Source organism: Hipposideros armiger, unplaced genomic scaffold, assembly GCF_001890085.2.
Source record: "Hipposideros armiger isolate ML-2016 unplaced genomic scaffold, ASM189008v1 scaffold_89, whole genome shotgun sequence".
Lineage (NCBI taxonomy): Eukaryota > Metazoa > Chordata > Mammalia > Chiroptera > Hipposideridae > Hipposideros > Hipposideros armiger.
Window position 1 is genome coordinate 1,981,272 of NW_017731439.1, and position 24,586 is coordinate 2,005,857.

Here is a 24,586-nt window from a genome sequence, read left to right on the forward strand (position 1 = left end):
ACACACACACACACACACACACACACACACACACACACACACACACACACACACACACACACACAGAGCAGGCACTGCTTCTGAGGAGAAGCTGCTGGCAGATGGAGCACAGCACTGCATGGTGCCCAAGCTTGGAGATAGTTCACACAGCTTGCTCCTGGCCCACTTCCTTGTCCTGCACTCTGGCACATCCTTTCAATTTAGCTTGCAAACACTTCAGGGCAGGCGAATGTGCAGGCATGGCTGACCTTTCAAGGATGCAGGAGACATCTAAGCAAATCTCACCTTTCCCGTGGTGCTCATCAGAGGGCAGCTAGGATGTTTGGGTATGCCACCATTTCTTCAAGAAGTCAAGGCCCATTTGGGGCCACCATTTTTTCCTCTTTTAATTAAAATAATATGTATTGATGGTAAAAACACCAAGTAGTCCTGAAAGGCTTATAATGGGTGTTATAGGTTGAAATGTGTGCCCCAAAATGACATGTTGAAGTCCTGACCCCTTGCACCTGTGAATGCAACCTTATTTGAAAATAGGGTTTCATTTATTTGAAAATAGATGCAAACAAGGTATGACAAGGTCTTTAGGGTTGAACCATATCCAATATGACCAGTGTCCTTATAAGAAGAAATGGATATGGACATACACAGTGGAGAAAGCCAGGTGAACACAGAGACACAGAGGGAAGACAGCCACGTGAAGATGGTGGCAGAGATTGGAGTTATGCTGTCACCAGTCAAGAAATGCCTGGGGTCACCAGAAGCTGGAAGAGGCAAGCAAAGATTCTCCCCTAGAACGGTCAGGGGGAGAATGGCCCAGCTGACACCTTGATTTGGGATTTCTGACTCTAGAACTGTGAGAAAATAAATTTCTGTTGTTTTAAGCACTCAGTTTGTGGTAAGTTGTTGCAGCTGTCCTAGGTATTTAATTCAATGAGTAACAAATGGACCCTCACCAAACCATCTGCAAATGCTGTCACCTGTAGTTATTTTAGAGAATTTTTAATTTGAGTATTGTAATTATCACAGTCTCTAATATTTTATCAGGTGATGGGACAGGAGGTGAGAAAGGGTTCTATCATTACAAAGTGAAAATACACAACATACCATTTAACATACAGTATAATTGGGAGATTCCAGGTGCTAAAATAACTAGCTAACTGCAATAATTACTATTCTATAGCTCGGGAACTAGACACTTGGACACATAACAGGCCTCACTGAGAAAGTGGAGACCTAAGGAAGTGAGGGTGTGAGCCATGTGGACACCTGGAGGGAAGGACAGAGGCACAGGGAACAGTAGGTGCAAAGACCCTGAGACAGGAATGTGGTTGGCACATTTGAAGAAGAGCAAGGAAGCCAGCATGGGGGACAGTCGTAGGATGTGAGGTAAGAGAGGTGGCAGGGGCCAGATCCCACGGGGCTTTCTAGGTCCTGCTTAATGGTTTGTGCTTTTGCAATTGGAGAGTTCTTAGCAGAAGATTGACAAGATTTGCTTTATGTGACACAAACACTGGCTGATGGGTTGAGAAAAGGCTGTAGGGGAAGTGAGGGCAGAAATGCAGAAGCCAGAAAAGAGGCCACTGCAAAAACCCTGGCTGGTCATTGGGTCATTGTGATGACTTGGGCCAGGGTGGTGGCACTGGGGGCAGGGAGAAGTAGTCAAACTCTGGATCTATTTTAGAGACACGACAGGTAATGCTGATGGATTTGGTGAGGGAAAGAGAGGCGTCAAGGATGATACCAAGGCTTTAGGTCTGAGCAACTGGGAAGAACAGAGCAGTGGAAGGCTGTAGGAAGGACTGCCTTGGATTGGGGAGATACTGGGATCTCAGGTTGGGATATGTTAAGCTTGAGATGTGGCTAGACACCAAATGGAAGCGTTGAGTTGAGTATGGACCTGGAGCTCAAGGAAAGGTCTGTGCTCAAGACATAATGTGGGAGTCATCATTGTAGAGATGGTATTTAAAGCCTTAATGGGCCGGCTGAGTGACGCATAGGTTAAGAGCTGGCTTGGGACGCCAGAGGGCCCTGGTTCGGATCCCACATATGAGGGCCAGTGACACTGCCCTCTACAGCTAAGATGCTGAACAACAGCTCAACCTGGAGCTGGGCTGCCGTGAGTCGCCGGCATTGGCAGGTGGGTTGCCATGGGCTACTGTGTGTAGCCAGCAGCCAGTGTGAGCGGCCGTCCAGAAGCCGGCGACTGATCTGCCTCCCCCGGGAAGAGCGCAATGATGGTGCCAACTTGGGCCAGTGAAGCAACGTCTTCCACAACTAGACTGAAGAACAAAAGGACAGCAACTTGTCTGTTCCCCTCCCCTCAATTCCCCAATAAAAATCTTTAAAAAAAAAAAAAAGCCTTAAAACTGGGTGAGATCACCTCGTATTATATAAATGAGCCAAAGATGATCTCTGTGCTTTGGCCTCTAGGTTGGTTATTTCTTCACTGTAGGATGAGAACAGTTAGCTCAAAAGCCTGCCAGTGCCACACACAAATTTTACACACCCTTTTGTTTTAAACATCACCCAAATAAGCAAATGTTTAGACATTTAGTGTCCACCTACTTCACATACCTCTGCCAAACCCCACCCAGCATTTGCTGGCTGTTGATAAGATAAGAGTCTGGTTATTATAAGACCCCAAGCCCTGTGAGTTATAAGACTTTTGCCCCTCAGGGCTCTCAGACCCAGCAACTCCCTGCCACACTGCTGAGTGACATCCCCCAGACACAAAAGGTATCTGTCCAATTCCCCTCTCCCTGGGAGTTCCCTTGTCCCCCTCCCCTTCTGAGTAGCAACCCCCATTTCATGACTGTAGCTTCTGGACAGATTCTTGCTGTGAGGGACATACCCCCTCCAAACCTGTTAGCGTCACCCTTTACACAATAAAGCATGTGTGTGCTACTGCCACCTCATGGTCGTATCTTTTTCTTTGGTCATTTCCCAAATCCCTCAAACATCTTACGCCTAGGGAGTGAGCTAGACAAAAAAGGGAAGAGGTGCAATTGCTGAGCCGTGGGGCATGCCAGTGATTTTCTAAACAGTCATCTCAGAGATGAAAAGGAACCAGCAACAGGCATGTAGGGATAAAGGCCAACAGATAGAAGGGAAGCCAGGAGAGTGATGTCCTAGAAGCCAGGTGAAGAAAGCTGTCACAAGGAGAGGGGTCACCTGTTTCCGATGCTGCCAGCAGGTCTAGAGGACCAAGAAGGAACCACATCACATCTTTCGTTGCTGCTGGCTTCAGCCAGCTCACCGCTGAGGTAGCTCCTAAGTGCTGCTGTCCTGTTCCAATCACCCTACAATTCCTCTTAGTACTTCAGTTAAAGCCATGGTCAGCATACTTTTCTTAAAGGGCCAGATAGCACATAGTTTAGGCTTTAAGGGCCATAAGGTCTCTGTCACAACTATTCAACTCTGCCATAGATTGAAAGCAGCCATGGACAAATCCGTAAACAAATTAGCATGGCTGTGTTCCAATAAAACTTCACTTATGGGCACTGCAATTTGCATGCATTGTAATTTTCACATGTCACAAAACTATTCTTCTTTTGCTTCCCCCCCCCAACCATTTAAAAACATAAAACTATATTTATCTTGCAGGCCATACAAAAAAGTGACAGTGAGCCAGATGGGGCCTGTGGGCTGTAGCTTGCTGACCCCTGATTTAAATCAATCATATTCTTTCTTATAATGCCTCCTTTCTTCCTTGAGTCTGTCACTATATGGCTTTAGCTACTTTGTGTCATGCACAGGCAATGGAAAGAATTGTGAGAGACCGCTTTATCCACCAATTTGTGGAAAGTACTCCCAAAAGACAAAGGAGTACTGCTCTCCTTTCCTCCACCCTCTGCTTAATTTCTCTACTTTTTAAAGTTTGTTGGTTTAGAATGATAACACGAAAACAGATTGAGCCCGCTCACATTTTGAAAGAAAATTTCTTTAGCACCTTGTTACTTTCCTGTCAATGTGAAATTGAAATGTCAAAATCTTTCCAGTCTTGGTTTCATATCTTAGCTAAACGCCAAAAGCCCAGATTTTAATGGACCTGTAAAAGAGGCAAAAAAAAAAAAAAAAAAAAAAAAGAAGAAAGGTTATATGATATTACTTTCCTATGTTTCAGGGATTTTTGCCCTTTCTCACAAAGGGCCAAAGAGCAGTGCAGTGAGTGTCTAATAAATATTAATGGCGGGGGGAGGTAATTAACAACTTGTCAGTTGTTCTTTAAGTATCTATTCAGGGACTCACATTTCTTGCCATCTGATCTGAGCTACATAGGTAAATTTATAAAAAATCTGTTATTTGTTCTATGAACATTAATACTAACCTAGAGGCAACATTATATTTCAAGTAAAGATATTATATATGCACGGTTCCTTTCTAGCACTACACTGAAATATGTGTACATTCCAAAATCAGGAACACATAGAGCCACATGAATCTTAATGATCAGATTTTTAGGAAATGCTTTTTAGTATTTAGTGTTGCTCTTGCAATATTTACAACCAATGCTTTAAAACAAAATGCAAGCACCCTCATCATTTTCAAAATTTTGTATATATTAAAAAAAGAATATATTTTTTTGGCTTTTCCATAAGCAACCAATAAATGAATGATTGCTCATTAAGATTTACTTCATATGAGAAAGGGAGCCAAGATGGCATCATGGGGTAGGGGAGTTCCTAAACTTCTCTCCTCCCATGGATGCACCAAGTGTACAGTTATACATTGAATAATTCATTCTGAGAGAAATCCAGAAACTGACTCCTACACATCAAATGAATGAGAAAATGCCCATATTGAAGTGGGTAGGAAAGGCTGAGACACACTCTTGGCATAAACACCACCCTGGGCACAGTGCCAAACAGTTGAGAGGAAACCCCCAACTCCCAGCTTCTCCCTGAGGAGAAAAGGATTTGGACCCCAAATACATATAGTACCCCAACATTTAAGACTCCCACTTGAGGGATGGGCTCCCAAAACACCTATTTTGCAGGAACCAACATACAGAATGAAGGAAAATGAAGAAATAAAGGAATATGTTCCAAACAAACAACACAATAAATCTCCAGAAACAGATCTTACTAAAACAAAGAAAAGTGATTTGCCTGATAGTTCAAAATAATAGTCACAAAAGTGCTCTCCAAGGTCAGGAGAGCAATGCATAAACAAAGTAAGGATTTTAACAGAAATACAAAACCTAAAGTATCAAATAGAAATCATAGAGCTAAATAATACAACAACTGAATGAAAACTTCAACAGCAGAGTAGATCAAACAGAAAAAAGGATCAGCAAACTCAAAAACAGGGCATTGAAGTTCACCCAATCAGAGAAAGCAAAAGCAAAAAGAATGAAAAAGGGTGAAGATAGGACTTAAAGGACTTATGAGACACCACCAAGTGGACTAATATACATATTATAGGAGTCCCAGAAGGAGAAGAGAAAGGCGCAGAAAGCTTATTCAAAGAAATAATGGTTGAAAACTTAACTACCCCGAGGAAGAAACAGATATTCAGATCCAAGAAATCCAGAGAGTGCCAAATAAGATGAACATATACCAAGACACATTATAATTAAATTGTTAAGAGTTAAGGACAAGGAGAAATTCTTAAAAGCAGCAAGAAAAAAGCAACTTGTTAACTACAAGAGAACCCCCATATGACTACTAGGGGATTTTTCAGCAAAAACTTTGCAACAGAAAGAAGTGGGATGGTATATTCAAAGTGTTGAAGGCAAAAAACTTCCAACCAAGAATACTCTACTTGGCATGTTGCTTTTCAGAATTGAAGGCGAGTTTTCCATACAAACAAAAGCTTTTAGAAGTTCATCACCACTAGACTGGCCTTACAAATGTTAAAGGCTGTTCTTCAAGCTGAAATGAAAGCTACTAATTAACTAATTAGTAACATGAAAACATATGAAAGATATATTGGGTCGAGAAAGTCATGATGCATTTTTGCATTGAAAAACAGAAAAATACGTCATGACTTCCCCGATGACCCAATAGTCTACAGCTTTATGGTAACAGAGCTTTATAGGGTGTCAGAGGGGTAGTAGACTTGGGGGGAGGGGGGTTATCACTTTGTGAGGGGTGTAAATGTCTAATCATTATGTTGTTTTATAAACCTGGAACTAATATAAAAAAAAGAAAAAAGAAAAAGAACTAGGACATGAGCCCATGTCCTGGGGAAAAAAAAAATAAAGACAGCGGCCAGCCGAGTGGCTCGTTGGTTAAGAGTTGGCTTTGGAGCGCGAGCACTTAGCAGCAGGGCTGCCGGTTCGGATCCCACATGGGCCAGTGATTCTGCGCCCTCTACAGCTAAGATGGTGAACAATAGCTTGACCTGGAGCTGGGCTGCTGTGAGTCCCCGGTGACGGTGTAGGCTGCAGTGGGGCTGCAGTGGGCTGCCATAAACTACTGTGAGTGGCCAGCAGCTGGCGTGAGCTGCCAAAAGCCGCCGTGAGAGGCCGTCCAGTGGCTGGCGACTGATCTGCCTCGCCCGGGAAGAGTGCAATGATGGTGCCAACTTGGGCCAGTGAAGCGACGTCCTCCACAACTAGACTGAAGAACAAAAGGACAGCAACTTGTCTGTTCCCCTTCCCCAACACTGTTCCCTCCCCCAATTCCCAAATAAAATCTTTAAAAGAAAATAAAAAGACATATGACAAGTATAAAACCACCTGATAAAGGCAAATCTATAAATTCAGAATATTCTAATATTGTAATGATTGGAGGTAAGTCATTTATAATTCTAATATAAAGGTTAAGACAAAAGTATTAAAAATAACTGTAACTACAATAATTTGTTAATACACAACATGAGATGTAAATTGTGACATCAAAAGGATAAAAGGTAGGAAGGAGCATAAAAATGTAGAGTTTTTGTATGTGGATATACATCTGAAAGAAATGAAATCAATACCTCAAAGAGATATCTACATTTCCATGTTCATTGCAGCATTATTCACAATAGCCAAAATATAGAAACAACTAAGGTGTCCATCAATGGATGGATAAAGGTGTGATATAAATATACAAAGGAGTATTATTCAGTTATGAGAAAGGGAAATCCTGTCATTTGTGACAACATGGATGGATCCTGAAGGCACATTACGCTAACTAAAATAAGCCAGAGAGAAAGACAAGTACTATGTGATGTCACAATATTGTGGTTGCCAGAGGCTGGGGTGGGGGAGAGTGGGAAGGGTGTGGGGGAAGGGGCATGGGAAGACGTTGGTCAAAGGATATAAACTTCCAGTTATGAATAAGTTCAGGGGACCTAATGTACAGCATGGTAGCTATAGTTAACAATACTGTATCATGTATTTGAGTTACTAAGAGGAAATCTTAAAAGTTCTCACCACAAAAAAGAAATGGTAATTATGTGATGGGATGGAGGTCTTAGCTAATGCTATCGTGGTGATGGTTTTGCAACATATAAGTGTATTAAATCAACACACGTTCACCTTAAACTTACACAATATTTTGTGTCAATTATAACTTAATAAAGCTAAAAAAAACACTTGCTTCACCCAATTTTAGTATACCTCTGAGATAAAAAGTTCTCTAATTGGCACTTCTGTGCATTTTCAATACCCTAATCCAATGAAGAAATAACATGGACTTTACAAAGTGATTGTCCTTACTTTTTGATTGGCACTCATTAAAGTGCATCTCACATAACTATCCTGGTGGACGGATGTCCAGAAGTCATAGAACATCCACTCATCTGCTCCAAAGGTGGATGTCTACTTTATGAACAAGGCAGACATTGTGTATTTAGCTACACTCACGATGTGGTTATACAAACAGGTGTTTCTCAAGGAGTGGTTCCTGGGCCAGAAGAGCCAGCATCACCTGGGAACTTGTCAGAAATGCTCCATTCCAGACCTACTGAGTCAAAAACTTTGGGGTAGGGGGCCCAACCATTTGTGCTTAATAAGTCCAGGGGATCCCTGTGCACACTAAATCCGTAGCACTCAAAGGTGGAATTAAATTATATGCATGAGGGAAAAATCATTGACTTTTGCTACTGGTGCGTGAGATGAGTCCATGAGTCAACTCCAGGGACAGCTACATGGGCACACAGGGCCTCAGTAGTGCAGACCCCCAGACTGAATGGAATGAGATGGGACTGGAAACTGGTTGAGTCCCAAATAGGAGACGGTTCTAACACAGTGACCAGTGGAGGCCAGCCACCACTGAATCCAGTCTGTATTGTGCTCCCCTTGACCAAATACGACTGGTTGTATGTGGGTGATGACTGTTTGCAAGGATGTGTTCAGTGAGGTGTCAATCAAAGCATGTTTTCTGACACACACCACATGTCACAATCAACTGAAAGCCAGTGAATGTGGCATCACTGTTGCCATCATTGTCAGTCAGACAGATCATAATAGGAAACACTTTTATTCTTTAAAAGCAATTGTTTTAAGAAAAAGGAATCAAAACTGTACTTGCTGGTAATCACACTGGCCAGTATCAGAATAGCACATGCTATCAGGAAAAAGCAGTTTCTTTTTTTCTGAGATGCTCCTTGCTGGGTGATCTGCATCTATTCTATAAGGACGAAAACAACACACATGATGAGCATGTTTAGTGAGCAAGGCTGACGCTCAAACGGACGAGAGCCTTGGCTCACTCTAAACACTTCTGGTTGCAGCAAATGACCAAACAATTTTATTTTTTTCAGTGCTTAGAAAGGCTAACCACCTAATCATGCGAGAGCTCAACAAACCAGCATTAATAATCACCAAAAAAAGGCACTTTAAAATACATTTGACAAGGAGTGACACTAATGCAATGAGAACCAGTCTAAGCCCTGCACTAAACTTTATCATAGTTCATGGAGATTGTGCATTCTGTCTCCACGTGCATGTGTATAAATATATATGTGTGTATATATACCAACATGCATATACAGCAGGTCCTCGAATGAAATCATTTTGTTTAATGTCATTTCACCATAATGTTGATGAAATGCCATAGGAACTTTAACTCTTGTTTATATGAAATAGCCTATGGTAAAATTGCTTTTGTTATGTCGTTTTTGCTTAAAGTCACAGAACCTTAATGACGACATTGAGGACTTACTGTACATATATATGTGTATATATATCTACCTATCTCCGTAAGTCTCTAGGGGGGGAAAAACCATTTGTTTCCTTTAATTGGATAGTACACAAAAATTCTAGTTACATTATTTGGAACAAAGATGGAGGGGATTCGTAAATTAATGCAAAAAAGTTCCCTACTACACTTTCTATCGACAAAAGCAGCTGTAAAATAAATACTCAAAAACTTTTTTAGGTTGTCAACTATTAAAATAATAAAATCTAGCATTTTAAACAAGTTTCTTCCACTGCAGGGAACAGGGTCGACATTTTTGGTACTGTAAATCTCACACATCTGTATTGCTTAGGTTGAAGAGAGTGGAAAGGACAGAGGAGAGTTCCTCCACCAATTCCTTCCTTTCAGTACCCACCAAGTTTTAGCTATGTTGTGTCATTCCATTTAGCTTAACATATAAACAAAGTCTGGTATAAATATATTTTTAGGATGTCTAAATTCTCAAAATATTTGCACAGAGTACTACAAGTACTTAAAGAATTTTTGTAAAATAAACAGAATTGGCCATATATCAGTCCACTGCGTACTCCAGGCTTGGGTGTTTTGGCTTGAGGTTTTGACAGGGCAAACCCATCTGGTCAGAGGTGAACAAAAAGCTTCCTTGTCTTTCCCAAGAACAGGTGTATAGACACAATCTTATTCTTAGGATATGAAAAACAATTAGTAATGGCATTTAAAGTTTAATTACTAACTGTATCATGCCTGAGAGCAAAAAATCAAAGCAACTTTTGAAAAGGTTAAGAGTCAGACTCTGGGCATTTCCGTTTTTTGGCTGCTGGCTCTTCAGTCTTGTGTAATTCTAAAGTGCTCAAGTTGGAGTTGAGGCTGGGGTCTTCTTTAAGGTTGTCCATGGTAACGGTGAAGCCTGAGAGAAGGTACCCCCCACCTCCGCTCATCAGTAGCTTGGGATGACTTCGATCTGGCAAAACCTAATCAAGACAGAAAGACAGACACTCATGTTTTCCTAAGCAGGTAAAGTATATGCTAACAATAGACACACTAGAAATCAGAATCAGAATTACAATGACAGATTCTCTTGAAGATTGAAATGAACCAATTTCTAAGGAGCTCCTTCCTTCACGCGACAGTTCATATAAGAGTATAGAAATTGGTTTAAGTGATTTTCTTTTGAAAAATAAAACTGAAGCTGTTTCTCTTAAACCTGAAGCAAGTTTCTGGTGGCAAATGGGCACATGGTTTGTGTAGAGCTCTGGGCCTGTGCGTAGCTTTCTTCCTCTTGGCTCCAGGATGTTTCGTGGCAAACAGTGGAGCGTGGGTCCATGGAGATGGAGCTACTGAACATACACCCAGAGCCTCCCTATCCTAATGTCCTGCTGACTGACAAGACTTCTTTCCTGTTACCATAGCTAAACAAGATGACTGCCATGAAAGGCAGGGTCGTCCAGGGCTCTAGAGTGTCCTGTATTAAGTAAGATCCGAGCAGCAGGGCAGGGCCTGTGGCAACCATGGAGGTGCTCCCTCAGATCTCGTCAAGATGAAACTGGCGGCGAGGAGTTCAAGCAGCAGAAAGCCTCTGGTAGCTGCTCCTTTGGGATCTGCTGTAGCATTCACTCCCAGGGAGGCCATGGGCTGCTCCAAGTTGATAACTGCGCATGGGTACCAGGACTGCACCATTTCTGCCCAACACAGGGCTCCTTTAAGGGGCAATCTTTGCCCTGGGGCTCCCCCCATCCTCAGAGCAGCACTGCAGGCCCTCCCCGCCATCTGCCATCCCTCTTCTCTCTTCCCCCTTCATAGGCAGCAGACCCACATCATGGTCTGATGGCTCTCTCTGCCTAATCCTGCTCCCTCCCCCTTATTTTCCAAATGCATTTGCCCTGATAAATCTCTTATACTAATTCCATCTTGACATATGCTTTCCAAAGGTCCTGAACTGACATGGAACACACACCAAATAGTCCTGAAAACTTGCTGCAAAGACAGCCTAGCAGAGAGGAAAGGGTCACTCTCTAAGCTTGGGGATTTTGCCATGATCAGTTATTCCCTCCACAGTGATCTTGAAGCCTTGGGTGAACACAACCACAATTGTTTGCATTTTAAACGTCTCTGGACTGGAGTTACAGAGTCATAGATCCTGACATGAGAAAAGGGGGTGAGGAAAGGTCAGGGCACTTTCTGAGTTACAGGTGTGAGACTGTTTCATCTTTGTAGACACAAACGGCGATGTCTGCTTTTAACACATCCCGGCACTACCGCAAGGAGCCAGCTGCCCAGGAGAGCAGCTCCTGGGTCTGGCTGTAAGAACACATACCTGGTAATTTCTGAGCCAGGTTTCCGACACCCTGAGGTTGATGACTCCGCCTCTTTCCCGCAGTTTTGTGTAGCATTCCAACAGGGGCTGAAGGCATAAACAGAGTGCTTTAAAGAATTACTTCTGGGGCCACAATATGAGAATCAACATTCGGATGCAAGAATTCCCATCCATTTGTTTCACTCTTACCTCTTTATACTGACAGTAGACCACGAACGGCCTGGAAGGGGCCACGAAACCCAGCAGAGAAAGCAGCAGTGGAGTGGGATGAAAACGACTAGCTATAATTAAACTGCAAGAAAAATGTTGGCCATATTATTTCTCTATGTGCCCAAAATGGAGTATAGGTTTTAAAATGCATTTAAAATGACCGTGTATTTATTTGCAGGACTCACACAAGGAAGAATTTTAAATAGAACATTCCAGAAATTCTAAACAATAAAATCATGAGCTATTGCTTTCTAGTAAACACAAATTGGATTATAAGCTCTCACGGTGCTTAGCAACCATAAGTAGCAATTAACATTCTTGATTAAAAAAAACAAATCACATGGAAACAAATCCCAACATTGTGATACTGGCTTTGTGGGTATCTGAATCTCTCTCCATGTCAGATTTCCTAGCCCTCCCGCTAGCCGGTATCACATCCATTTGAATGCCCCACCACCTACACCAAGTAGGACTATACAGCTGCATCTGATGCACCCTCATTGGAGAAATTTCAAATTTATTTTAAAACTCTGAAACCAGCACAATTTCCCACCTCCACCAGACGCAGCCTCCTTTCTTTAAAACCCCAAGACAAAATCATCATCTCTGCTCCCACCGTTATCAAAGCAGACAAGCAGAGAACGCTAGTCTGTTTGAAGCAGAGCCCACGAGCACCAAGGTGTCTCCTGCATTATCATCAACGCACCCATCTGCGTTTCTTTCACTCAGCAGAGCAGCTGCTTCTAGTTGTCTTTTCCTTTGCTCTTCTTGTCTCCTCTGCTTTTCCTGAATCTTGAAGAAGAAAAATAAGTACCAACATACTGAGGTCATTCAGTCAGGCTTATGGGAATCCTGGTCTGTCAAAACATTTCAACAATATTTATCAGCTTGGACTAAAGCAACAGAAGGAGGTCATCTATAAGGAAGTTGAAAACACACAAGAAAGCCCAAGTTACAAAGCCATCGTGAAGCTACCTACATGCAATGCTTCTTGTACCCTTAAGCTTCATCCCAAAGATAATATCACAAAGGTGGGTGCACTTCCCCCACATCCCCACACACTCTTTCTCCATCTGGTTTGATATTTATTATTTTTTGGGAACTGATGTTCCAAAGCCAAATCCAATCTCAGTGTTTAAATGAAATTAACTGAGGTCCTGAGGGGAATATTATGAGGGCAGTGGGGACTCTTTAACATTCTTACATAATCCTTTTTGCTTCCTCTCTCTTTAGCCTCCTTATAGTCTTGATCTTGAGAGACAATTTCCATTGTTTCTTGATTTTTTGGGTGATAGCTCACTGGAGCTTCCGCTATGCTGTTTTCGTTCTCTTGTTCTGAAGTCTGTCTTTCCTCCAGGGTGCCATTAGTTTCTTCAACCGAAGCATTGTCTTTTGGCTCTGAAGATAACATCTCGGCAGAAAATGTTCCATTTAGAAGACTGTCCACTTTGTTGAGGGGGAATTCATAAAGACCACTGAGGAAAGATTTGGGAAATCCAAAACAGGTTGTGGCTGCCCGAACTGGTCCACCTCCAGGGTACAGCTGAATAATGGAGCCAAAACCTGGATAAAAGAAACGAACATCTCCTAATGAAGGTGACTTGAGACTATACAAACCCTCCAGATCCTCCACAGTAAGAAGACTGAAGGTGTGTCTACTCTGTGTGGAGTTTGAAGGGGGATGCAGCTCCTCTGGGGGTCAGTCTGGAGTCTGTGAATATTCCCAATGATGTAATATAATTCCAAAAGAGACACAGGAAGTCTTAAAGAAGCTAACCCCCACTTGACATTACAGTAAAACCCTGTGATCACACAAATTTGGATGTCGCCTGATTGGTGATTGGCGCTCAGCTACATCCCGTCCAGTCCTAAAACAGGGCAGTTAAAGGTTCTTATCTTCTAAGGTAGCGGTTCTCAACCTGTGGGTTGCGACCCCTTTGGGGGTCAAACGACCCTTTCACAGGGGTCGCCTAAGACCATCGGAAAACAAAAAGATATTTACATTACGATTCATAACAGTAGCAAAATTACAGTTATAGAGTAGCAACGAAAATAATTTTATGGTTGGGGGTCACCACAACATGAGGAACTGGTATTAAGGGGTCGCGGCATTAGGAAGGTTGAGAACCGCTGTTGTAAGGGGACGGAGAAAGGGCAGGCAAATCAGGCTGTGTTGTACTCTTCCCACTCAATTCAGGCCAGTAACATGAGCAACAGCTATCCAGAGTTGACTGAAATCATTGTCTTGGTGGTCCTGGCCAGCCACAGGCTTCAGAACCATCCCCACTGGGAGTGAAGCTAGAAAGGACAACTGCCATCCGGGGATGCCAATGCAATGCAGGCTGGAAGATGGGGACTGTGCAGAAAGGTCCCAGGGGACTGCACCGGTGGCCAACCCATGTCATTTCATTAACCTCATAGTAACTCAACTTCACTTGCTATGAGTTTGAATTTTTTTAGACCCCCTCTACTCAAATCATGGTGGGGTTTTCAGGAACTTGAAAATGTTAAATCTTACCTCCCATTCGTTCCATCATTGCACCCAGCACCAGGCCCGCACATGTTTCCATTACAATCATTTTATTGCCAGCACGAATATTTCCCAATGTCAACATCTGGGCTAGTGTATCATATCTCATGTGGCTGAGGAAGAAAGAATGATTCATTCACTTGTAGTTAGGAAAAGCCTATTACTTTAATCGTCATTTTTCAAGTTTAGTTTGTTTCATAAAAAGTATGTTGATAAGATTATTGATTGCTTTGGAGGCAGTCGTAAAAAGGACTTACAATTTATGTGGAGGGGGGTACTTTATGTAGGTTAGCAAGTTGTTTTTTGACCACTTTTACATAACTTTTATTACAGTATATTGTTATAATTGTTCTATTTTATTATTTTTTGTTAATCTTTTACTATGCCTAATTTATAAATTAACCTTTATCATAGGTATGTATGTACAGGAAAAAACATAGTCTATATAGGGATCAGTCCTATCTGTGGTTTCAGGCATCTACTGAGGGCCTTGCAATGTATCTCTTGTGGATAAGGAAGGACTACTGTATGCTTTTGTTTTTTAAACATCCATACTTGCTTCTCATCTGAGGAGATAAGTGCTGTTGACATGCCCAAAGGAAAGCGCTGTAAGTTTTTCATTTTACTTAAAATCATAATTTTCTTAAGCTATATTTTCCCCCAACTATACTTTTAAAAGGAAACAAAGCGTACTTAATTTTTCCAGGTTCTCTGGCATAATACATAATTGAAAGGATGCGGGTGGATGGTTTCACAATAGTAACGATGGCTTCATATCTGAGGGAAGAAAAAAACGAACACCAATTTTTAAAAAACAGTTTAAAAATACTTTATTTTTAATACTATATTTTACAAATCTACAAAAAGATTTGTTTCCATCCTTTCCCAACAGTTACTACTTACTTCTTTTTCTTCTTTTTTATATATTTATCTTGAGCAAATTCTGTCTTGTCTCGGAATGTTGTACTATTTTCAATCAACTGCTGAACTATTTCCTATAAGAAAAGGAGCAGGCAGATTTCCTGAAACTATGTTTTCACAGAACAGATCACTTCAAGGTTTCTTACCCCGGAATGTAGCCAAAGGTCTGATTCTCCAGTCCCTTTTCCACAGAAGTCCAAGTGGGTAAACTCTGTATTTTTTTTTTATTCTATCTAGAATTTGTATTCAAATGCAAGTGCTTTATAGCTCCATTTAAACCAAAATGAAAGAACAGAGATATACAATAAAGAAAGAAGAGAGGTACAGGAACCTCTCATTCTTGAAGACCCTGGCTGAAAACATTACTGAGAAAAACAAAGTGAAATTCTGAGATGCACTAAGTTATTAAATTGTCCTTTGCTATCAATATCAGTAATGTCATTCACTTATATCCCTGCATATAAGACATTAAATTTTTCATATGCTGAATTGCACATACATTTCAATCTAATTCTAAAAGAAGTATAAAGTATTTTTACAATTTACCTTAGGTCAAGTCTGCTTTAAAAACCAAGCAATTCCCTAAATACCAAACAAAAACAGAACACAATATCCTTTGAATATTACCTCTCCTTTAATGCCCTTGTCCTTTAAAGCTTTTATGTCATCTTGAGTAAGTTTCTGAGATTTCCCATCATCAACTATATTTCGATTATCAGTGCCCGCTTCTTTGGTCTCTAAAGAAGGAAATTGCTTTATGACATTTATGATCTGATATTGTTTGAAAATCTTTCTTCTTTTAAAGTTCATGCCACAGTCAGCCCATCAGCCACTCAAATTTGGCCTTCCGGTTCCACTGCTCCTGCCCTAGCCCACTATCCTTTCCGGCCACCACTACTCGAAGACTCTAACTCATCTTCCTGCTCCCACTCTTGCCCCCTTACAATCCACCTGGACACCAGAGTTCTCTTTTTAAAATGCAGATTGGCTCATTTATTCCGATGCACAAAATCCACACAGCAGCTTCCTGTAGTAAATAGAATACATTCTAAAGATGATCTGCAAGGTTGTATATAATCTGGCTCCTGGCTACCTTTTCTGGCCTCATTTCTTCCTTTTTCTTTTTTTCATGAGCAGTGCTTGATTTATTAGCATTAAAAAAAGCAGTTCTTATATGCAAAATAAGCTGATTTTTGTCTTTGAGTGTTAAACACACTCCTTAAATATTAAATACAATTTAGAGCCTGGATTACATGAATTGTTTTTCCTGGAAGCACTTAAATGAATATTTGACAATGGAGTTATCAAATGCACATCATGCAGGCGCCAGACAGTCACAGGATCCACAGGGCCTGCTTGTCACAGCGTATGGCCCAGCAGACACTGACTGGGTGCCCGCACATGCCCACGTTTGGGTACAGAAGTGAATGACTGCTAAAACCCAGGAGTGCACGTGCACGATGTGTAGAAAATTCACTTGCACCTTAGAATACCAACTACACTCAGCAAAGTAAACCTTGCTCCAGGTCCATCACAGCTAACTGGCAACAGTGAGTTGTAAAACCCGGCACAACCGATGCAAGTTTGCTGGACAATCGCATGGAAATGTCGTAACCAGTCAATGCCCAGCTCTACGTGACATGGCTGTCCCTCCCGTCTCTACATCAGCCACAGGCACTGCCGCAGCAATAGAGCAGAATCTTCCCTATTCTGTGCTCAAACACCAAAAGTGCTGGGAGAGGATCAGGGCCCAGCGTGTAGCCAAGCCACAGCGCAGGACATGGCCTTCCTCATCTTGCCACGGGAGGCAGGCCCTCAGAAAGTCGTCAGAAGCGTCCACTCTGCTATTCGAGCACACCCCTGACCAAGCTCCCATCCCTGGAGGGTCCTGGGCTCTATCCTCGGTGCTCAAGGCATCTGGGCAGCTCCAGCAGGTCTGGCCTCATTTCTTGACCCCTGTACTCAGCCACAGTGCCCTCCTTCCTGTTCCTTAAACATCCCAAGCACGGTCTCACTGCAGGCACTTGCTGCTGCTTCTGCCTCGAATGCTCCTATGACAGAGCTGATTGGCTGGAGCCTTTCTATCACTCAGGGCTGAGCTCATCATCCTGGCTAAATGTCACCTCATCAAATTAGTATTCAGTACACCTTCCTGCTTTGTCATCTTCAAAGCACACATCACCATCTGAAATCATGCTGTTTGCTTGTCTATGTGATTATTTTTGGTGTTCCCCACTGCTAAATAAAGTTTATGAGATGATCTATGTCATGAACTGTTATAATCACAGTGCCTAATCATGCATGGAACAGATTTGGTGCTTAATAAAAATATGGATGTTAAAGTACTTCATTAACTGGTTTGAACTATTGGGTTGTTGGAAAATTCATGACATTTTTATCTCTGTTTTTCGATGCAAAAATGCAACATGACTTTTTTGACAACCCAAAAGAACTTTAATCATATTTTAATTATTTTAATAATTATTTACATATTTTTATTTTATTAGTAAAATATTCTAAGTACATTTATTTTAACAAATACTTAAGTATTTAATTTTAATTAATAACAATGGCTAAAATTATGGGGCCTTTACTATAGGCAAGGCACTGCTAAGAACTTCCCTATATGTCATATGGCTGGACACTTGCTATAGCTTAGGCATGAAATTTGTTTATGGCCCCATTTTACAGATGAGGATATCGATTTAGAGAAACCAAATAACTTGCCCAAGGTTACAAGGCAAGTAATGACGCTAAAACTTAAACCCTAGTCAGCTGAACTCAAAGCCAGAGCTCTTATCCTCTACCCTATATGCTAACTACCTCTCAGCTATTACTTAACCTCTGGGCTTTGAAATGCTCTGCAACTGCTCTTACACTGAAGTGGCAAGGACTTATGGCCCAAGGTCAGAGGGCCAGTTAATGATGGGCTGGAGCCAGAATTCAGGTGTCTCAAAGCCAAAGGGAGACCTTGCTTCATTCTACCAAGCTATAGTTCTTAGATTATGAGTTCAGATTTCTTTAGCGATAGTCTGGGCTAGCACTTCAGAATTAAGTGGGGTTGACAGGTTTCTGACTAGCCAGCTCTAGAGCCATCTATCTCATGCATCCAAAGTAGTGTACCTGAAGTAGGCTCTTCCTTCTTCTTCTTGGGCTGAAGGCTTCCTCCGCTGGTCACTTCAAACGTGGTTCCATAACTATGGCCAATGACGTTATCCAGATAGAACCACTGTTTTTCAAAAGTTACTTTTCTGGGGAAGAAAATGCAATCAATGAGCTGATTTGCATTCAGTCTAGGAAAGACACGTTCAATCTAGTTTATTTCAAAATGGGGGTCCATACAGGATGATCAGCAGTATTATCTTTGAACACGAACTGAAAAATGGACTAGAGAGAATCTGGTTGGGGCAGAAACATAAAATTAATAAAGAAACCACAAAAACACTGAACTGGAATGAGAAACAAGAACAGAAGACATTCCTCTTCTGAGGCATTGGTCTGACTCCAATTTGCACTGACAGGATGTCCAAACTCACAGGCTTTGCAGACCTCCTGAATAGCATAAAGACTTGCCAAGATTGTCAGGCCATGGGACACACACTGTGACACCCCTTGCAAATTACACAAGAAAACCTCAAAACTGAACAATCATTGGGGAACAAATTCCCTGGCCTAACTGGCCATTTTCTTTGAAAATTGTCTAGTAAAAGCAAATTATATTTACAAATAAACATTATTGACAATCTACATGTTTGGAAATGGTGCCTAACACTGACAATGTTCTACTGAGGACCAGGCAATTTTCACTATTCATAGTACCCAAATTTTTTATTTTACTACAATTTAAAAGGAAAATTCCAGAAAAACACAAACATTTCCTTTCAAAAGAAGAAAATTGACATCTTATTAGGGGCTAGGTAGTAAGTGCTAGATGCTTCATACTTTTTAATTCTCACAGTAATCCTGGGACATAGCTCTTTCCAGATGAGCAATGTGAGGCTCAGGGAAAAGTGTCTTGTCCCAAGATTCACAGTTACAAATGAGGACCCAGCAAAGAAGAGAATTGGCCCTGTCTGGATCACTTATGATCGCGCATTCACTCAGATGGTTCAAGTGAGGAGATTTAGTGAAGATGTGACACATACACATTCAGAGGGGTAGTAAGGTTTAGTGAACCAGTAGAGACTTGTGATGCACCCAGGGTCTAACAATGGTGGGAAGCCTTCGGTAAGGGACCCTGGGTGTTGTGGTCTGTGCATTCTGTCATGTTCAGCCTCCAGGGGCACAGATAAATGAAGAGAAGGTGTGGGTTGGGGCACAAAGCAAATTCCAGGAGTCAGGGTTCTGTTGACGTGGGCCATGTCCTGAAGCTAGGCAGGGTTTCCTGAGATTCATTGGTCTTTGCTGGGTAGATGGTGCGGTATAGTGGAAAGAGCCAGGCTTTGCGGTCAGGCAGACTTGTATTTGAATCCCAGCTCCTACTTACTAACACATAACAGACATTCAAAATATTTGCTGACATAAACCCTGGCAGAGAAGTTGAAACTCAGCTCAGCCCAGGTGTGCACCACCCCCACCCCATCCTTATCCTTTGAGCACCCCCCAGTGCTAATGAAATCCTGGGTCTGAGTTAGGTTGGGTTCACCCTTCTGGCAGCTGGTCGGGTGCATCACCCAAACTGACTGGCCTGACAGGAAGTCTCTACCCCAGTCTGGAAAGCGGGGCCCAGTCAGAGGGATGTGGAGCCACATCTTCACTGGGAAAAAGCGGGATTTGCAGTCTCTTTCTCAGAGAGCCACACTGCTTCTGCCCAACCAGATGAGTGCAGCCCTGAGGGAGGAGTGAAGAGAAAGTCTTGCCTAGGATGTAGCTGAGCTCAGAAACCCATTTTCTAAATAAAATGGAAATTCATTCTGTGGCTTCTGCCAAGAAAAAGTGATGAAAAGCATTTCCAATTTAAAACAAACAAACAAACAAAAAAACAGTCTAAAGAGTACTTTTTGGACTAGAGATGCTGCTATTTCCTTGGTAATGAAAGAGCTCTTGTCTAGAAGAGCACACTATTAAGAAGTGTACTCAAGCAACCACAATTCAAAATTGGGCAACTTAACAGGATAATTTGAGAAAGGAAGAAAAGAAAAAAATCAAAGTTTCACCTGCACTCATACAGTTGTAAAACTTTGAGATCATTCATTGAACTTTTAACCTAAGAATTATGCAGCATTGTTATACTTCAATTAAAAAGTTTAAATAATTATTATTGGCACTTTCCAAAACTTATGTACTTGGATGCAGGCACACATTTCTAACCAGAAATTCTGAAAAGTAAAAACCACTGGTTTCGAGGATACAAAATAAAGTAGTGATGTGGGATAGTTATAGAAGTTTCTCTAATTTCAGCCACCAAAATGAGTATTTTATCAAAGGGGAATTTAAAAATGCTTAAAAGCCTGTGCGCATATTATATTTCCGGACTAAAAGGAATCCCTGCCTTGTATTTTTTTTCTTTAGCGGATTGGTGCTAGTGCAAAAAAGCTTACTTTTCACTAGTTTGGTGCTTTGGGAACTGTTACCAGACTATTTTCTAATGACACCTGTTTTGCTTTAAACACCAGTCCACAGTTTGATTCACAAAGAAGTAAAATAATTCATCTGACGTGAGCACTTAGGAGAAATTCCAAGTCTCACAATACCTGGCCTTACTATTATGGTCTGCAGAAAGCTGTTCTCCTGACTGCATTCGAATAACGTACTTCTTTGTCAAAAGTACTATAATAACCCAACTCAAAAGAAAGCTTGGTTGTACTTTTCAGATAATTAACCAAAACATCCCAAACATTTTCACCATTAATAAACAATTAGGATTTGGCAACCTCACCATTCCTGCCAGAAAGTTCAAAACTCCCACTTTTCTAATACTAAATCAGAGCGATAACGCATCAGCAGGTTCACACACCAAACCTAATTTCAAGTTCTGAGACCTTGAGCTAACTGCTTTGGGCAATTGTAACTTTCCCAAACTTCGCATCCCCTGGGGTAAATGAGGGAACCCTAGAGTGGTCCCACATTCTATGGGAAGTTGTTTCCTAACGTTATTCTGTGTAGACAGGTAGTCCCGTTTGGGTAGAGAGAAGAGCCCAGGAACCCCAGACAAGGTTGGAGAGGTGTCATTTTTTGTGGGATTGATCCCGGTTGAAGGATTAGGGAGGAAGATGGGGCTATGCGGAGGGGAGGTGGGGGGCAGGGAACTCTGAAATGTAAGGATAGTATCAGGGGATGGAGGGTGGGTTTTGGGGGGGGGGGGAAGGAGATCTCAAGAACCCAGGGGAAGAACTCCAGGACAGGGATGGGGTGGGGGTGGGGGGCACCCGAGGACCAAGAATGGGAAATGGAGGCTGAAGGCAGAAGGCCAGGTATGAGACCATGGAAGGAGGGCCCTGTAGGAAGACAAGAGGGGTAAGGGAGACCCTGAGGGCCGAGGATGGGGTCCTGGGGGGAAAAAGGTCTTTGTGGGAAGATCTGAGAGGAGATAACGAGAGAGGAGGCTGGGGATCCAGAGAGCCAAGAATTGGGACCCTGGTGGGAGGGTTCTGTGGGAGGACCTGGAGGAAGGTGTATCTAGAAGATGGGAGTGGGGGACCGCTAAGGCCAGCGACCTGACTTACTTCCTCCGCTGGACTTGAACTGCTTTGAACACATCTTCCCGTTTCAGCACCACGAAGTCGCCGTCGCGGATGCGGTGGTCCCCGGGATTCGGTGGCTGTGGGCCCGGCTGCTCCCCTGAGCCCTCCATGACGCTCAGCGGGTCCCCGTGCTTTGCAGCGTCTTCCCAGCCTTCTGCTCCCCGGCGGTCGCCCTCCACTGTCGATGCTGCCAGCCTCACTTCCCACAAACCAAGAGGGACTCAACACCTTCTCTGTCCGGCACCGCCCCCACGTGCTGAGCGCCACTTCCGCTTTCCGGTCAGACCCTCTGAGCAGCGCGCGGGAGCCTCACGGTTTCCGTCTGGTCGAACTCCTTGATTGGCTGTCCTCCGTCCCGCCTCTCCCGTCTCGCTGTTCCTTGGACGGAAGTTGCGTCACAGCAGCGCCAAAAAGCAATTTGGAAGAAGATTGCACGTCAGCTTGAGGCGCTATATCTTTCCCCGAGCCTTAGGGGCCTGGATGGAGAAACTGAGGTCCCTGAGCCGCTGGGACAGGTTAGACTTGGCCCTGTGCACAGGTGACGTCAGAGAGCCTCAGCCGAAGAGAACCGCGGGACCTGGGCAGGGGTCGCCTGAGGACCTCGGGCCTCGGAGTCTCCTCTCGGTCCCGCCGAGTTTTCCCCGAGGGGAAGGAAGCCGGCCGGGCGTGAACTAGGAAAGCTTTGGGACCGCTATCCTTTGCCAGTAAGAACTTGGCCTGAGGAGACGTAAGTGAAGTAGGGTATTTAACGAAGCCCAGCAGGCCTACCGGAGGCTCCTTTGCTCATTCTCCAGTCCTACTTCTTGCATTTGTGTTGGATTTTTTACTAGCTGTTCTCTATTATCCCGTTTGAGGAAGATGACACATAGCGTTGTGAAAGGAGCGCTTCAGCTTGGGAGAGTGAAGACGGAGTTTTGAAATTAGTACTGCCACCAAACAACTTTGGTCTTGATCAGTTTCTCTGGGCTTTAGTTTCTTAACGTGTGATGTTTAGATGATTAGCAAAGTCCTGGCTTACCCTAATATCGTGAACTTCTTTAGTTATTAACTTATTTATTACCTAAGTCCCATTAAACAAAGATTTGAATACATTCTCGCAATGAATTGCACTACAGTATAGGGATATATTCTTATTTTTATCTGTAGGATAGGAACTAGTTTTTAAAATAGACTTTTTAAAAACAGTTTTAGGTTTACAGAAAAATTGCACCAAGCACACAGGGTTGCCATATATGTTCTTTTCTCTCCCCTGACCTTCAGTTCCTCCATTAGCATCCTGCATTAGTGTGATACATTTGTTGCAGTCGAGGGACCAAATTCAATACATTGTTATTAGCCAAAGTTCAGAGTTTGCATTAGGGTTCACTCTTTGTGTTGTATAGTTCCATGAGATTTGACAAGTACCGTGTTTCCCCATGTATAAGATGCACTTTTTTCCAAAAAATTTGGGGTCTAAAAATTGGGTGCGTCTTATACAGTGGTTGTAGATTTTTTTTTACTTGCATTTCCCGCTTTTCTCTGAAAATGAGGAGTTGTATGAATTTTATGATGAATAAAACTTGAGTTCAGTAACTTTATGTAATACATTTTTTTTCAAATTTCAGGCCCCAAAATTAAGGTGCATCTTATACATGGGAGTGTCTTATACATGGGGAAATACGGTATATAATGTCATATGTACACCAGTACAGAATCATACAGAATTGTTTCACTACCCTAAAAATGCCCTGTGCTCCACCTATATGAATTATTTTAAAACCCATCTTTAAAGGTCACTTGTATTTCAATTTATTGATACTTAGCCAGGAAGTACCTTTATGGGTTTGGGTTTAATAAAAAGTACCTTGCTATGTAACAAAATAGAAAAAATGTGAAAGGATAATTAGCAAAAAAAGATTATAATTACAATGCAGTATTAACAGATATGGGTATGCTTTCCAAAACAGTTTGTATTCCAACAAATTTATCTAAAAATTACAAATAACCCATCTAGTCAATACTGACCTAGAATTGATCTTGCTTCCATTGTCATTATAAGACAGCTCTGGAAATCTGGTTGTAAGGTTGAAACATGTATATATGCACCCTGTCCCACTCCTGTGCTTCCCCAGAAAGGCCCACCTTAGATGCCTATATAAGAATGTCCTTGTACCCCTGATAAAAGTGGGTAAAACACTGCAGGATTGACTATATAGAAGGAGCTATGATGATGTATTCCTGGTGTCTCACAGGCCGGGATTATGTTCAGCCAGTGCTGCGCTGTAAGTCTCAAAACACTGCAAACAAGTTATGTCAGAGTTAATTGCCTGTTTTGCTTTCATTTCTATTGTGGGAGCTCCTTGAAAACAGGTACAGTACCTCCTTATTTTTATCTAATGAAAATTCAGTATACTTGGTTAAACATCTGTGGTATACCTTAAAAAGAGATGAGGATTAGAAGAGTAACTGCAGATTAGAAGAGAAATGGGCTCATACCATGGTGTACAATGTTGCAAGCCTGTCTCAAACTAGAATATATTAATTTTCACCTATTTACTATGTTAATACATTTTTAGGAGCACTATTTACCTTATAGTGTTGATGAAGACTTTCCTAATCTCTATCTTCTAGAAGACATGAATGGAGAATATAGAGGTAGAGGATTTGGACGAGGAAGATTTCAAAGCTGGAAAAGAGGAAGAGGCGGCGGGAGCTTCTCAGGAAAATGGAGAGAAAGAGGACACAGACTTGACCTGAGTAAAACCACAGGAAAACATGCTTCTGGTAGGGGAGGTCAATGATTATTCTTTTTTTTTTTCCCCTTCATGAAGGAATCTATTCATGCCTGGCATACGAAACA

The 24,586-nt window shown here is 42.2% G+C and overlaps 2 protein-coding genes across 6 annotated transcripts in view; one reads left to right on the forward strand and one right to left on the reverse strand.

Moving 5' to 3' along the window:
* Positions 1-9,048: 9,048 nt before the first annotated feature.
* On the reverse strand, positions 9,049-22,027 carry TRMT6 (tRNA methyltransferase 6 non-catalytic subunit). 4 transcript variants are annotated; one of them, XM_019644577.1, is made up of 11 exons: positions 21,730-22,015; positions 18,188-18,315; positions 15,692-15,801; positions 15,047-15,138; positions 14,837-14,920; positions 14,132-14,256; positions 12,818-13,176; positions 12,320-12,405; positions 11,593-11,623; positions 11,404-11,490; positions 9,049-10,060 (listed from the first exon to the last, which is right to left on the reverse strand). In XM_019644577.1, the coding sequence occupies exons 1-11, from the start codon at positions 21,855-21,857 to the stop codon at positions 9,869-9,871; spliced, it is 1,422 nt and encodes a 473-aa protein (XP_019500122.1). In that variant the 5' UTR covers positions 21,858-22,015; the 3' UTR covers positions 9,049-9,868. The 4 variants fall into 4 exon arrangements, with proteins under 4 accessions (XP_019500122.1, XP_019500123.1, XP_019500124.1 ...); XM_019644576.1 differs by having other exon boundaries at positions 9,158-10,060; positions 11,593-11,695; positions 21,730-22,027; XM_019644578.1 differs by lacking the exon at positions 15,692-15,801 and having other exon boundaries at positions 11,593-11,695; positions 21,730-21,857.
* A 128-nt stretch (positions 22,028-22,155) lies between these two features.
* Positions 22,156-24,586, forward strand: part of MCM8 (minichromosome maintenance 8 homologous recombination repair factor) — a 38,865-nt gene continuing 36,434 nt past the window's right edge. Inside the window, exons 1-2 of one of the 2 annotated variants that reach the window (XM_019644644.1) lie at positions 22,156-22,474; positions 24,358-24,510. In XM_019644644.1, the coding sequence (XP_019500189.1) occupies positions 24,363-24,510 (148 nt within the window). In that variant the 5' untranslated portion in view covers positions 22,156-22,474; positions 24,358-24,362. The remainder of the gene's footprint in view (positions 22,475-24,357; positions 24,511-24,586) is intronic. The other variant, XM_019644645.1, reaches the window with a different exon arrangement.

Excerpts from the sequence above, each read along its gene's own strand:
- TRMT6 (XM_019644576.1), bottom strand. The coding sequence starts at position 21,857 with ATGGAGGGCTCAGGGGAGCAGCCGGGCCCACAGCCACCGAATCCCGGG. Across the intron at positions 14,921-15,046 it reads ATAAAAAAGAAGAAAAAGAA|ATATGAAGCCATCGTTACTA; the intron begins GTAAGTAGTAAC and ends TTCTTCCCTCAG. Across the intron at positions 10,061-11,403 it reads CCTGGCTCAGAAATTACCAG|GTTTTGCCAGATCGAAGTCA; the intron begins GTATGTGTTCTT and ends TGTCTTGATTAG.